Source organism: Passer montanus, unplaced genomic scaffold (genome assembly GCF_014805655.1).
Source record: "Passer montanus isolate IOZ18808 unplaced genomic scaffold, ASM1480565v1 scaffold10, whole genome shotgun sequence".
Taxonomy (NCBI): domain Eukaryota; kingdom Metazoa; phylum Chordata; class Aves; order Passeriformes; family Passeridae; genus Passer; species Passer montanus.
The window spans coordinates 36,855,995-36,870,466 of NW_024356505.1; the positions used below are offsets into that span (position 1 = coordinate 36,855,995).

The 14,472-nt window shown below is 37.2% G+C and overlaps 1 protein-coding gene across 1 annotated transcript in view; it reads left to right on the forward strand.

Annotated features, from left to right (window-relative positions):
• PAXIP1 (PAX interacting protein 1) overlaps window positions 1-14,254 on the forward strand; it is a 30,945-nt gene extending 16,691 nt beyond the window's left edge. The window contains exons 8-21 of the mRNA XM_039710980.1: window positions 222-316; window positions 1,274-1,369; window positions 1,702-1,839; window positions 3,156-3,277; window positions 3,776-3,960; window positions 4,086-4,129; window positions 6,477-6,544; window positions 6,934-7,036; window positions 9,167-9,335; window positions 10,872-10,972; window positions 12,136-12,270; window positions 12,353-12,428; window positions 12,933-12,993; window positions 13,473-14,254. Of these exons, the coding sequence (XP_039566914.1) occupies window positions 222-316; window positions 1,274-1,369; window positions 1,702-1,839; window positions 3,156-3,277; window positions 3,776-3,960; window positions 4,086-4,129; window positions 6,477-6,544; window positions 6,934-7,036; window positions 9,167-9,335; window positions 10,872-10,972; window positions 12,136-12,270; window positions 12,353-12,428; window positions 12,933-12,993; window positions 13,473-13,488 (1,409 nt within the window). The 3' untranslated portion in view covers window positions 13,489-14,254. The remainder of the gene's footprint in view (window positions 1-221; window positions 317-1,273; window positions 1,370-1,701; window positions 1,840-3,155; window positions 3,278-3,775; window positions 3,961-4,085; window positions 4,130-6,476; window positions 6,545-6,933; window positions 7,037-9,166; window positions 9,336-10,871; window positions 10,973-12,135; window positions 12,271-12,352; window positions 12,429-12,932; window positions 12,994-13,472) is intronic.
• The last annotated feature ends 218 nt before the right edge of the window (window positions 14,255-14,472 follow it).

The following is a 14,472-nucleotide window of genomic DNA, read 5'->3' on the forward strand; positions in this document are numbered from 1 at the left end:
ATCCAGGAAAAAAAACTACCCTTAAAAAAATCAGACTCTGGGTTAAGCTGTGCCTTAAAGGCTTTCAGCTTTGAGATTTTGGATCCTCCTTTTTCCAAGGAAGTACACCTAGGAAGTTTATAACCGCTAATAGGAGGAGTTCAGTGTAGCAAATGTGTTCTGAGATGAACTCTTCAGTCTTTTAAGTAATTGTTTGTTTTTTATGTGCCAAACTATTTCAGTTCCAGAAGAGTATTTCCTACTGGGCTGTGTCTTTGCAATTGCTGATTACCCAGAGCAGATGTCTGACAAGCAGCTGCTAGCGACCTGGAAACGGGTAAGATTGTGCAGTATTTCTAAAAAACTATAACATCATGTCATAGTCCCTAAATTCTAAAAGAAAACATTGGAAATACTTCAGCACTGTTCACTCTTCTTTAGGAATCCTTTTGTGTAATTCTTCTGTTACAAACTAAAAAAATATTATTCAACTGCTGCTGACCAGAAAAACTAATAGAAATACTTTAGGTGTGCAGCCTGGTTGAATTAAGTCTTCAATCAGAACATGATCTAAATAAGTTGCAGCCTTAACTATTTCCCAGTTATTTATGCTTTTAATCAGGCAGCTGTAGTACAGCAAATGTAATATAGCATCGCTGTCTAGCATTAACTTGATTGTATAAAAACATTCTTTTTTGCATATAATTTTGGCATTTAGTAGCCTGTGAGGTATCCACCTGAGTGAATAAGATGGAAGAATAGAGTGTTTCTATTTTTTTGCCAACTTCTATTTTTCAGAAAAATCTGATTGTATCCTTTCCTAAATAAGAGGACTTTGATGTTCTTCAGAAACTTCTGATGGATTTTATAGTTGAATTTTCCCTACAATTTTGCATAATCAAGTAAGCTGTTGACATTTTTAACAGCACTTGTGTTTATTGCTGAGATAGAATTGAATAGTTCATGAAAAATTGTTTAATAGTTATACTGAAAAATAAAAAAACATGAGAAGGGTTATTTTTGTTTATATATCTTTATTTCGGGGTTTTTTTCCATTTCTTCTAAAAGGTAGACTTTTTGTTCAGTGAAAAGCTGCATATTTAATTTTGTTTTTTGTTTTCAAAATTGTTCTAAAGCTAGATAACAGACCTAGTTTTGGGGGGTAACTCTTCAGTGAAGTGGTGCTAATGGTGGCAGTGTCCTAAAGGGTGGACTTTCATTTCAGACTTTTTGTTTCTTAATGTAATGTAAAAATAGTTATATCCTAGAAGTTCTGCACTTACTCTCTTACCAGATCATCCAAGCGCATGGTGGCACAGTGGACCCAACCCTCACGAGCAGATGCACTCACCTTCTCTGTGAAAGCCAAGTCAGTAACATGTATGCTCAGGTGAGCCAGCTGGGAGCCTGCACTGGTGCATGCTTTCATTTTATCACTGGAAAGGCAGGGCTTTGCACTCTGTGCTTCATGCTTAGACAGCAAATATAAAGTTTCCCATAATGTAGGGGGGTTTTTTATGATTTGTGGGGTCTTGTGGTACAAACTTTCATAGTGCACGTAGTAGACTTGTTCCAGAGAGCACTAAGGAACATGCTGTGAGAATGAGTAGTCTAAAATGTAGAGAAAAACAATTAAAATCTAAGCTTTGATTTGTAGAAAAAGTATTAAAAAAAACCCCATGTATTTTGTGTTTTAAAAGCTGTTTGTGCCTGTGTTCCTAGGCTTTAAGAGAAAGGAAGAGATGTATTACAGCACACTGGCTGAATGCAATCTTGAAAAAGAAGAAGATGGTCCCACCTCATCGAGCCCTTCATTTTCCAGTGGCATTTCCACCAGGAGGAAAGCCATGTTCTCAACATGTAAGAAGGAAAAGCTTACTTTGAAAGAATGCTTTCTTCATTGCTCATTCCATGAGCAGTATTAAAACAGAGCTAGAAAGTGCTTTACACATTTCTTTTGCCTTGGAAGAAAAGCTTCTGTTAATCCTAAGGTGCTGTGTTGATGTGGTGCTGCTGCCAGGTGTTTCTCAGTGCTTTGCAGGTCTCCCTGAGTTCAGAGTGGTGAGTAGCACCTGCCTTTGTGAGTTACCCTCTGACACTGAGGGGCAAAGATGGCCTGACTTGCACATAGCAAGGTAGCAGCAATCCAGGCTGCACAGTTTATAGCAGCAGAGCAGCAGCACATCAAACAGCATGTGCTTCCTTACCATAACCCAGGATTTTGAGAGGATTTTTGAGGGTTTTTCTTAGTCACTGCTTAGCAATTACCTAAAAAGGAAGCCTGTGCTGCTAATGAGAGGATAGGAGGTCACAGTTCCATTGCCTGTGCAATAAGGAGCTGTGAAAGTGGAGTTTTGTGGAATTGAAAACCTTCAGTTCATTGAGAGGCATCTTGGAATGTGCTATGCTGTATAAACCAAGATGCCAAAGTATGTCTTGGCATTGGATTTCTTTGTGCTGGATGCAGACATATGGGATGATGGCCTTGCTAATAGCCTGTCCTGACTGACATGAAAAGAAATACAGATTTGGGAAAATCAGAGTATAACAACATGTGTGTCTACTCAGTGGTTAGTAGTAAATGTAATATGCAATGTAATAAACACAGTTTTAAACAGAAGTACTGTTGCCTTTCCCTAAAGAAAAGGTGAGAATGGCAAAACCAAAAGCCTTTCAGGATTAAAGATAATAATGGAAGATGTGGAATTACAGTTCACCAGCTTTGATCAGCTGGCACAGTTTATTTGGCTTCATTGCAGAGTTGAGCACAGTTTTCAGATTTTTAGACTAGAGCACTGTGTTGTAAGCATTTTTTTGTGTGTGCCTCTATGTAAGTAGCAGCAGAAGGAAGATGGCAGACATGTAAGGAGCAAATTAGTTCTGAGCTCGTCCATGATAGTCCTGTGGTCTCTGTAAATAAGAAAAAGCTGACCAGAAGAATGAAAATTATTCTTCCTGAGTCAGAGCTGCTGCTAGAAGCCTGAAATCTTTATGTATAAACAAATCACTTTAAAATTGTACTGCTTGTATCCTACAAGCCACGCTTTAATTGAGTGCTTTATACACCATGCTGTGCATTTCATTGTAATGTAAAAAGTTAGTCATGGAAAAATATTTTGCATATTTTGTAAGTGCCATAAATGTTCAGTTACTTAAAACTGTCTTTCTGTCTGCAGATAATCTCTGTGACAGGATTTGTTGACAGTGACAGAGATGACCTCAAGCTCATGGCCTACCTAGCAGGTGCCAAGTACACAGGCTACCTGTGTCGCAGCAATACAGTTCTCATCTGTAAAGAGTAAGTGCTGCTCTCCACAGACCTTGCTTTGTCAGCAGCCTCTCTGAGTGTGAGGTGCTACATGGTAATTGTAATCAGTTCTGCAGTTGGATAACAATAAACTTAGTGCTGTTGTTTCTTGAACTAAATTACAGCACATATTAAGTGATAAATTTGGCCTCTGAACACAGGCAAAACAGAAGTAATTTCTAACTTTCCTATTTTATAATATTCTTAAGTGATGCTGACTCTTAGATCATCCATAAATAAAATATCTTTTTAAAATGATTGCTTTAAAATGTTGGAGGAGGGAAAATTTAAATCCAGGTCTAAAGATTCCATTTGCAGCTTGTTCTGACATGTAGAACAAAAGCATTTTTTGGAGTATCTCCTCTGTCACAGTTAAAACAAACAACAGACCAATAAAAACTACTGATATTTTAGGTTTCTTATTAGAAATTGCTATTTTACGGATTTCTTTGCAATTCAAATTCTTTTTCTCCTCCTGTGCCCACCAAGGGCCAGCGGGTTGAAGTACGAGAAGGCCAAGGAGTGGCGGATCCCGTGCGTGAACGCGCAGTGGCTCTGTGACATCCTGCTGGGGAACTTCGAGGCGCTGCGGCAGATCCAGCACAGCCGCTACACCCTGTTCAACCTCCAGGACCCCCTCGCTCCCAGCCAGCACCTGGTGCTCAACCTGCTGGGTGAGAGTCACAAAACCCTCTGCTCTGCAGCAGTTTTATGTGCTGTTTCATCAGCAGGAGCGTGTTTCCTCTGGTGTAAACAATTTGGCAATGGTGTCATTTTTGTTCTGTTCTCCATTCCCTAGATGCGTGGAGAGTCCCATTAAAGGTGTCACCAGAACTTCTAATGGTATGTTGAATTATTGTGTGTATACAGCTGTTTTGATAAGATCACTCCTTGCCTGTGCCGAAGCTCCTGGTTGTACTTTTTTTTGGTACTTTTTTTTTTAAATTTAGAGGAATCTGAGAAATAATCGTTTTGCAGAATTAAGGAATTTTAGTAGGATATACAAAATTAAGTTACTGTTGACACACCTTGAGCTAGATGTTTCCCTCTTCAATTTCTACATCAGACCTTTAGAAAGGGCTTAGTACTTTTTAAATCAGTACCTAACACTGTAAATAAGACTACATAAGAGTTTTTAAGACAGAACACCTAAAATCAGTAAGAATTTTGTTAGAATATTGACTGAATTTTAAGTAAAATACATAATATAAGTTAAAGGTGGAACTACTTCATATCATCTCTCTGATATACACTAGGAACTAAAACCATGGGCATATGTACCATGTATTTTAAAATCTAAAAATATACCATACCTGCTAAAAAGTGTGGTTGATAACCCTGAAATATCAGTGGGAATGAACAATGAAAAAATGTATCCTTGAAAAACATACAAGAGAAGTAAATTTTTGTCATGAAGAGCATTCTGTGAACTGTGCAAAATATGTTTCCTGTGTATTCAGCTGCAGTTTCCCTGTCAGCTCTTACACCTATTCATGGTTTTGTATTGTAAATTTTCTTCCCATTTCAGATTTATACTTCATAATTTTTCACAGTATGTCCTAATGTAGGTAAATTTGTACTGCAGGTGACTCTCAGATAATATTTATATTGCACAAAAACTTTTTGCCTCACCTCTTGTGTTTGGATCACTTGTATCTCAGTCACTTTTAAACTCTCCAGAAAAGGGCTGCTTAGTAACTCTCAAAATGTAATTTGTAGCAATTTTTAAATGGGGATTTTGGGCACTATGGCCTGAATACCTTTCAGCTGTAGAAATAGGCTGCTGTTTTCCTGACTGTAAGTTTGAAAGATTCTTCTTCTAGACCCTTGTGGGTTTGTTTCATGGGCCTGTAGGAAACTCGCATTTAGAAAACTAAATGCTTTAAAAAATTTGTGGTCTTCATATTTTCCTGAAGATGGAAAATATTCTGCTGTTAAAAAATAAAAAAGTCCTTGAGAAGATTGAGTATGCAGTATTAGTATTTAAAACAGCTTGTAAGTAACTCAGTTTGGGTTTTCTTGCCACTACCCTTTTCATCCACGTAGCAGTTGAGCTCATCTTAAAACTGGATACATTCTTTGTGTGGATCAGTCACACCAGGTTTTTGTCCATGTTTTGTCTTGTGTAGCAAATGGAGACCTCAGGGGTCTGATGGGTAATTTAGTACCTCTCCTTCTGTATTTGTGTGGGGACCCTTCTTGCCTGTGTGAGGTGGGAGTTCTGTGATTTAGATTGAAGGGGGCTCCTGGAGACAATCTAACCCAGCTGCCCTCTGGGTGCCCACACAGGAATATGGTTTGGTAATAGAAAATGCTGGGCATGTGGAAGTGTCAGGGAGGACAAGGTACTTCACTGCCTTCACAGCAGGCATTTCTATTTGTCTGGAGGTTTGGGGTCCTCTTCTGAGGACAACTGTCTTGTCAGATGCTGTTGATGCCATCTACCTCTTGCATTTTCATGGTTGAAATGTCTATCAAAATGTGAATGTGTGCACTTTCCAGCTGCTCATACTATGGGCTATCTAGCATAAAAATGCCTGGCCTGAGAGCGTTGAACAAACCCCAGTGGCTTGTTCCTCCCAAAGGAACATTCTCACAGCAAGGCTGGTACAATGCTGCCTGTCTTTCTAGTCATGTGCCTCTCGCATTCTTCATTAAATTTCAGGTACTGAAGGTTAAAAGGAAATAGATGTCACACACTCCTCAAGCTGGGAGCTGTGGTTTCAAGTTACTCAGATCAAGGAGAGCCTAAAAGCTGCATTTGATCACCCCTGGGCACATGGTCTAGAGGATGATCTGCTACTGGGGAGGTGGCACTTTCTATCCAGCCTCTGTTTATAACAGTATTTTCTGGGATATTGCCATTCCATTAAATTTTGCACCAGGAAGAATACTGTAGTCTTCATGTACTTAACAAATGGACAGGCTTTTCAGTCTCCTATTCATTTAATTCACTGGCTTTTCCATTGATAATTAGCAGTGTTACTTAAAGGAAAAAAGTCCCACGATATTTTATTTGGTGTGCACTTCCAGGGTTACCTGAGTTTGTGGAGAAGCTTTGGCTGATGCTCAGCTTTGCTGTTGGGCTCATTGGGTCAGCAGGGTGTAATTTTCAGTTGTGATTAATTCAGTACAGAAGTAGGTTTCTCTGTTTAATTCAGATCTAAGCCTGTAACTGGTCTGATTTCAGGGTGTGAGGTTGCCTTTGAAACCAAAGCAAAATGAATCCAGTCTTCAGCCGTCTTCCAAAAGAGCGAGGTAAGAACAGCGAGGAGTCAATTCCTGTAGTCCTTAACTGACTGTTCCTCAGAGGTGTCAGCTGCCCATCAGCCTGCAGCATCCTGTGCCCTGCTCAGTGAAATACTGGCAGTGGGTTTTGGATGTTGCCAGTTCCTCAGCTGGCAGGAATAAAACAATAACTAAGGGAATGAGGTGGTAAGAGAGCTGGGAGAGTGCAGAAAGAGGAGAATATGTCATGTTCTCTGCATGGTGATTTTTTTTTTCAGGAAAAGTTATGCCTAATTGTCATTCATCTGGGTCATTCCATTGGTAAAACTTGCATAAGTATGCATGTCTAATTTCAAAATTACACTTCTGCAGCCTTGGGCTCAACCATCACATTCTGCTGTATTTCCCATGTTCTGTAGGATTGAAGACCTGCCGCCACCTACTAAAAAACTCACCCCTGAGCTGACACCAATGGTGCTCTTCACAGGATTTGAACCTATGCAAGTGCAACAGTACATTAAGGTGACTTTCAGGCTTATCTCTTGTGAACTACATTGAAACATCTGACAGCTTTCTAATGGATGTTGAATTTTTGCTAAGACTTGATAAGCATATAACTAGTGGATAAAAACCAGTACTTACCAGCCCTGAGGTTAGGGTAGGTTTATATGAAATGAGTTTTATTTGGTAGCTGTTCTCCTTTAGTTAACTACTTACACTGCTGTGCTACTTGCTTTTTTCTTTCTGTAGGACTGCTTTAACATTTGTTTTTAAATCAGCAAATTTCATGAAGAGATTTAGGTGAGAAAAACAGTGATGGTTGTACTGGATAAGACCCAGGATTCTTCTAGTAGAGTTGCTGTCTGTAGTGCCAAATGCTTCAAAGACAGCTGATGACAAAGCTTATGGCAGGTGTGAGATAAGTTCCTGTGGAGGTTTTGTTCTATTGCCTAATAAAGCTGTGCTAAAACTTAAATGTAAGTTATTTATAACATTCAGATAATGAAAAGTAACTGAGGCCTAGTTTGAGTTATTACATTTCTTAGAAATACACATTTTGATGTCCTCAAAAATATAAAATATTTTCTTTATTACACCTATACTTGTTTTTAAAGTGGTTCAGCTTCAGAGGTCATTTTTCCTTTGCAGTGTGTGCATTTGAAGCTTGATATTGAATATTTTGGGACATATAATGTTTTTCAGTGTATCCCATAAAGTTCCAGAATCAACTTCTTGTTTCTGTCCAGTTGGTTCCAGGTTAATTGTATGGAGAATCTGTTTTTGTAGCAGCTATGGCTCACAATTTAAAAAAAAACAAAAACAAACAACTTCAGCCTCAAAGCTTGTGAAGTTGAATGTAAACCTGGCAGCACTGATGCTATCAAAACTCTGCAGAGTTTGGATACCTAACTGGTGCTGGATACTCCTCATCTTCCTGAGATGGAGGAGTGATCTTTGTCCCTGTGTGGGCAAAGGGTCCCTTCCACATCAGAGTGGAAGTCCTGCAAGGTCTGCACTCACAGGTAGAATTCCTTGAGGTGAACATGGAAAAGCAGCCTTTGCCTTTCAAAGGGGTACCATGTCCTGTTCCCTGGGTGTTTATTACCAGGAAGGAACTAAATACTGGAGATGTTCAGTGTCATTGAATAATATTTTCATGGGTCATCTTTATACAAACCATCAGAGCGTGGTAGAGAAGAGCCAAAAGCGCTGTCCCTGTGTCCTGTGTGCTCATCATTGTCAGAGCAGTGGAGTGCTCAGGGCTGCCAGAGACCTCTTAGGCCTTCTGACCTCACTAACCCTTTGGAATTCTTGCTTTGGGTCTCCCAAGCATTCATGCAATAAAAACTGTTAAATATTTGTGCTTATAGATATTGCTGTGGGTTTTATTTATTTGTGCAAAATGTTTGTCTTAATCAGAAATCCAGGGTGTATGGTTACTAAAGTTGTCCAAATGTTTTTTCATCCTTGAAATTTTTATGAGAGGAGCATTCTTTATCTCTAGCACCTGTGGTAATCTGATGTGCCTCACCAGCTTGTTCATTGTGTTACTCATTCCTTCAGATAATGACTGGCTTAACTGATACGATAGCAGCTGTGAGGAGCTGGTGTGAGTTTGGTGGCTTAACCAAGGAAAAGGGAATAGTTGCTCAGTTTCATCAAAAATGCATGTGGAATATGTGTTTTTCGTGAAATGCTTTTCTCTTTAAAGAAGACCTAACAAAATTAAGTTTGCTGTAGCTACAGTGTGTACTGCACCTCCCCTAAAAAAGAGCAAAATTATTACATGTTCTTATTATTGCTTACTTAAAATTTAATATCCTATTTCACTGGAAAAAAATTTTAATTTGTATCTTACAGTTAGTTCCTTGCTTTAAAAAAGCACAACCCACAACCAAAAAACTGTGGAATTGGGAAATTGTTTTCAATCTTGCCAAGTGATATTTATGTCTGGAAATATCTGGATTTTCAGTGGCTGTAAATTCTGTCAAAGTTAATCAGCTTTAAATAAAGGAATCACTGTAACACAGAAATCTACATTGACTATTTCATTAGGAGCTTAGTTTTATTTGATGTGATAATTAGTTACTTTTTTCCCTCCATTTTTTTAACAACTATTCCATTCTGGTTTGTGTTTTGTACAACTTTCAGAAACTGTATATCCTTGGAGGTGAAGTAGCAGACTCTGCTCAGAAGTGCACCCATCTAATTGCCAGTAAAGTGACCCGAACTGTCAAGTTCCTGACAGCAATTTCTGTAGTCAAGCACATAGTAACTCCAGAGTGGCTAGAAGAGTGTTTCAAATGCCAGAAATTTGTTGGTAAGTTAAATTAGTGTCAATTCCTATAGTAAAATAAATGTTCATTGACATATTTAAATACACTTTGTCATTTTGTCTTCTGACTTCAGTGTTTCTTATAGTTTTCTAAGGAGTTCAGCTTTTGAAAGCAGAAATTTTAATTCTACAACAAGTCTGATTGTCACCATTCACACCTCTTGAAGAATAATTTGCAAAGTTTTTTAATAATGATATTAGCAGCTAGTTTATATTCCACTTGATTTAGAAAGTTGTCTTAGTATGTTTAAGCAAAGCTGTAACAAGAATTATATGTTTGATTTTTTTTTTATCAAGTTCTCTTTCAGCAGAATATTTTGTTTCATTTAATTTTCATTTAATACAGTTTTTCCCCCTTAAATGTAAGAAAAACACACTTAAAATGTTAGTGTTATGGTGATTAAATGATTGGATATTGTTAAGTATTCTATTTCTTTCTTCGGTAGCTGTTTTTTAGATTTTTACCTGTGGCTGCATTATTTTTTAATTCACCCTTTCTGAAAGGGTGATTATTTGGTTTATGATTGTTTTGTGAATATATAATATTAAGAAGAAAATGTATAACATTTCTGGCTAACCATTGTAAAGACTTGGATCTCTGTATCATTAATTAATAAACCAGCAAAGATTTTTAGAAATCTCAAGAAGACAATTTGCTTATTTCAGCGTCAGTGAACTGAGAAACTGATTAATTTGAAAACTCTTACAAGTCGAACAAACCAGGGAGTTTAGTATGACTGCTGTGATCTAGTACTTGAAGTAATTTACTTATTTACTGAAATTAGGTTGATTTGTAGCTAATGGGTTGGTTTCAGTTTTGTAGCTGTTATTATGATGGAAAATACAGCAGTTGTTTACAAAAATTGTCTTAACTGTTTCTTTTGTCCCTTGGAAGAGTATTAACACTGTCTCTTGCAAGTTGTCAGAATTCTCCTTGGAAAGACCAATTTGTTCTCTGTATAATTTTTTGTTTTGGTTTTTAGACTTAGGGGTTTTAGATTAAATTTGATTTAGAAAAGTGTTTGACATAGCTTTTGTGGAAAGATAAAGACTAAAATTCCATCCCTAATAAAAAAAAAAAGAAAAATTGGGTGAATAACAGGACAAATAAAACAGATGGAAAGTTCTTTCTGAAAAGACTGTGAGGACTTGAAGAGACTTTCTGGGCTCCCATAGGTGGTCACAGTAATTTGAATTTAAACTTAATCCTCAGCTTGATCATTGTCCTTTTAATAGAATCAAAAAATAAAAATTTGTAAGTACCTCCAATAAGTTAAAAAAAGGGACTTGATAGGACAGTGATTGTTGTTAGGTATAGTGTAAACCACAGTTTAGTTCTCCAAGTATTTGGTAGTGATCTTTGTAAGAAGCCTAATGAAGAGGGATGTTTTAATCACGTTCAGTTCTAGTAGGTGTCTGCCATTCAGAGCCACTGCCACCAAGGTGTTCTGCTCAGATTCCATCCTGGGCCATGGGGATGTCTGTGTTTTGTGTGCCACATCATCAGTCTTTCTTTTTCAGATGAGCAGAACTTTGTGCTCAGAGATGCTGAAGCTGAGGTGCTTTTCTGCTTTAGTTTAGAGGAGTCTCTAAAGAGAGCACAAGTAGCTCCACTATTCAAGGTATGCAGTTTACCACAGCATTTAAATACTTGGGAGTTTTTCAAACTAACTTTTTCAGCACTGGGACCACAGGTTTTATAGTTGAAAGCAGTAGAGCAGGCTGGCATATAACATGAAACATTGGTTATAAATTCTGGTTTTGACTTTGTGCCTGTTTACTGCCTAAGCATCATTGGGGTGGATGTAAATCCCCTGAATGACTGGATCCTGTAGATGTTAACCACTCTCAGTATATTTGCTCCATTCCAAAATTTAGAACATTGCTCTGTTACTTGCAAAAAGCCATTTATGGAAGGGACTTACTTTTCTTTGTTTTCTCTTTTCTTTTTTACACCAGCCTCATAGCCAGAGCACTTGCCCATAAAAATGGGAGTGTGAGAGTGAGTTTGCCCTTCAGTCTCAGGGAGTTTTAGTGTGAGTCTCCTTGGAGACTGCATTTCCACCAGGCTGTTTGCTAGGATGGTGTGAGGTGCTTTCATGCCTCTGGTTAAAATTACATTACAGTGCAGAGAGGTATCTGGAGATCTGAGTTGCTAAAGGTTCTTCAGCCTAACTGAATTACAGACTGTTTATGGAGGCAAACCACCTAAAACAGGTATTTTTTCTACCTGTGATCAATAAGGATCTCTGTCTTCTATGATGTCTAAATACTACATTTTTCTCAGATTTGTAGATTAAATAGCAAAGTGTTTTCTGTTTTTTTTATTTCTAGCTGATAAACAGAGATAATCTACTCAGTGATCTGATCTCCCATCTCAGTCAAGTAGAATAATTTTTGTCAGGAAGTATTAAATAAATTGGGTGTTAATTAAAAGGTAAAAGTTCTTTTGTAACACTTGACATGTCCCTGTGCTCAAAGAAGCAAGGAGCATTGTTCTTATGTGTCTTACCAAGCTGCAGTTGTTACTTTACAGGTGTGGAAATAGGCACACCTGAACTGTTCAAATTCATCAGAATTGTGCATTTGCCCCTCCAGGGGAAACATCAGCAGTAATTAAGGACAGCTCATCAACTGATGAATCTGTCCATAAGCCCAACCCCAAAGGCTTACAAAGTCTGCCCTGTTGTGTAAAAGAAGTGTCACATGACATTAAAACTTCATGTTTTACAGAAATCAATTAGCATAATAATGATTTTTCTTGTTCTTACTTTTCTCTTTTTAGGGAAAATATTTTTACATTACACCTGGAATTTGTCCCAGTCTTTCCACCATGAAAGCCATTGTGGAGTGTGCAGGAGGAAAAGTATTGTCCAAACAACCTTCTTTCCGAAAACTCATGGAGCATAAGCAGAACAAAGTGTGTTGAGTGTTGCTTTATAAAATTTATTTATAATGCCTTACCGTGTTCTTCTGAGCTAACCATGACTTTCTTTCTTTAGAGTTTGCCAGAGATAATCTTGATTTCCTGTGAAAATGACCTTCATTTATGTCGAGAATATTTTGCACGAGGCATAGGTAGGTATAAGCTTTTGTTGTGATTGAACAGTAGAACTGTTAGTTTGATTTTTTTTTTCTATTTCCCAGTTATCATTGTTATACAAATACAGAGATCTTTTGAAGCTTTCAGGTACTAATAGAGGAATACATGGGCTATCCTGGAAACTATGGAGAAATCCAAGCCAGCTGTTTGCTGGATATATCCAATAGTTTTTTAATAGACAGTTCACCATAAATGTTTTAATTTAGCAACAACTGAAACATCAGTGTGTTACCAACATTATTCTCATCCTAAATTCAAAGCACAGCCCTTTGCCAGCTACTAAGAAGAAAATTAACTGAAACCAGGGCACCAGCTCAGTATTCATCAAGTGAGTTAGGGGTTTTCACTTTAGTTATTTTCCCTTCAGTGTAGAGCCCCAAGAAATGCTGTGTTTAATAACAATGCCAGGTGTGAGACACCTGCAGAATGAGGCAGAATTTCTGTGTAGGGTGTGAACTGTATGAATTCTGATTTTCCAGATGTCCACAATGCTGAGTTTGTCCTGACTGGAGTGCTTACTCAAACACTGGATTATGAATCATATCCTTTTTGTGTAAAGACATTCTGCTGCTTGGGGGAGTATGGTTTACTAAAAGTTTTTCTTAATTAGGAGCTAATTAATTGTAATTTTTTTAGGATATATAATGTTTATTTGGTGGGAGGGTAGTTTAACACCCAAGAAAGTAGCTTAAATTCAACACGGAATTACTTTTTGATGGGAAATGTTTCAAAGGAGGAGGAAGTCAAGATGGTCACAAAGGAGTAGTAAATATTAGTAAATAGTAGAATAAGTGAGTAAATAGTAGAATATTAGGCAGTGGGAAAAGAACTTGCCACTAAGGGAAATATTTGGCACAAATTACTTTCAGATGAGGAAAACAGCTTTTTCTGAAGATTATAGACCCTGTTTGATAATGCAGTGTAGGGACCAGTAAGGCCTCTGTGTCTTTATGCATGTTTTTTATAGACTTTATAATTTGCTTCCATTTCTTACAGTTGTTCTTCCTTAACAAGCTCACATATAAATTTACTTGATGGATAGTAAAATGCCTTACTGCTCCAGAATCCTTGGAGCATTATATCTAGCTGTTCAGCCATTGTACAAAGCAACTAGAACTTCCTGTGGATGCTGTTTTCCAGCTGTTTTCCTAGGGATGATGAGCAGTTTAAAGCAGGAAAGCAAAAATAAACTGCATCTTTTTTAGGATGTGTAATTTTATTATGCTGAAACATAATTTACTATGTTTTGTATTATACTACCATTTTAAAAGAGCCCACTTTAGGTATCATGATGAGCCCATTTTTAAGCATTTTAAAATAAATTATGGTACTTCAGCCAAAAGTGTAATTTGGATGTAAAAATAAAAGGGCTTGCTATCTATTAAATTATGGATGTCGAAGATGAAAATGTTTTGTACTTTATTTTTATTTCTTATACTCTATTTTCTTTTATATTGATATTTTGCCCACATTTGAAATAAATGTACTTTTAAATGTTTTACTCTATATTTTAGTGGTCGTTCATTTTTTTGAATACTGTGCAACAATGGCACTCTGGTAAGAGTAAATTACTCAAATCTTTTTCCAAGCAATGTGAAATTATTTTAAGCTTATTTTACCAGGTATGTTTTAATATATGAATCCCAATGCTTTAAAGGGAAATAATTGTAAATGTATATATGTGTTTTTACTGAAGCAGAGAAGCAGCTTGAAGGAGAAATTATAACCCTGCATATTCCACTGTTGTGATAACCTTTTGTTTGTATAGTGAGTTTTACTAAATAAATATTAAAAAACCAGTCTCCCGAATCTATATTCAGTGGTATTTCCTAAAACACACAAAGTTCAAATAATCTGATATGACCATTTTTATCAGTTTAGATTCCAGTAGATGAAAAAGTGATCCTAAAAGCATTTCTTTTCTTTCTGATTATCAAGACAATTCAGCTCTGATGCTGTATAGACAAGTGAGTATCTGTACTCCCCCATCAGTGAAATTCCTGATTTCAAATCTCTTTT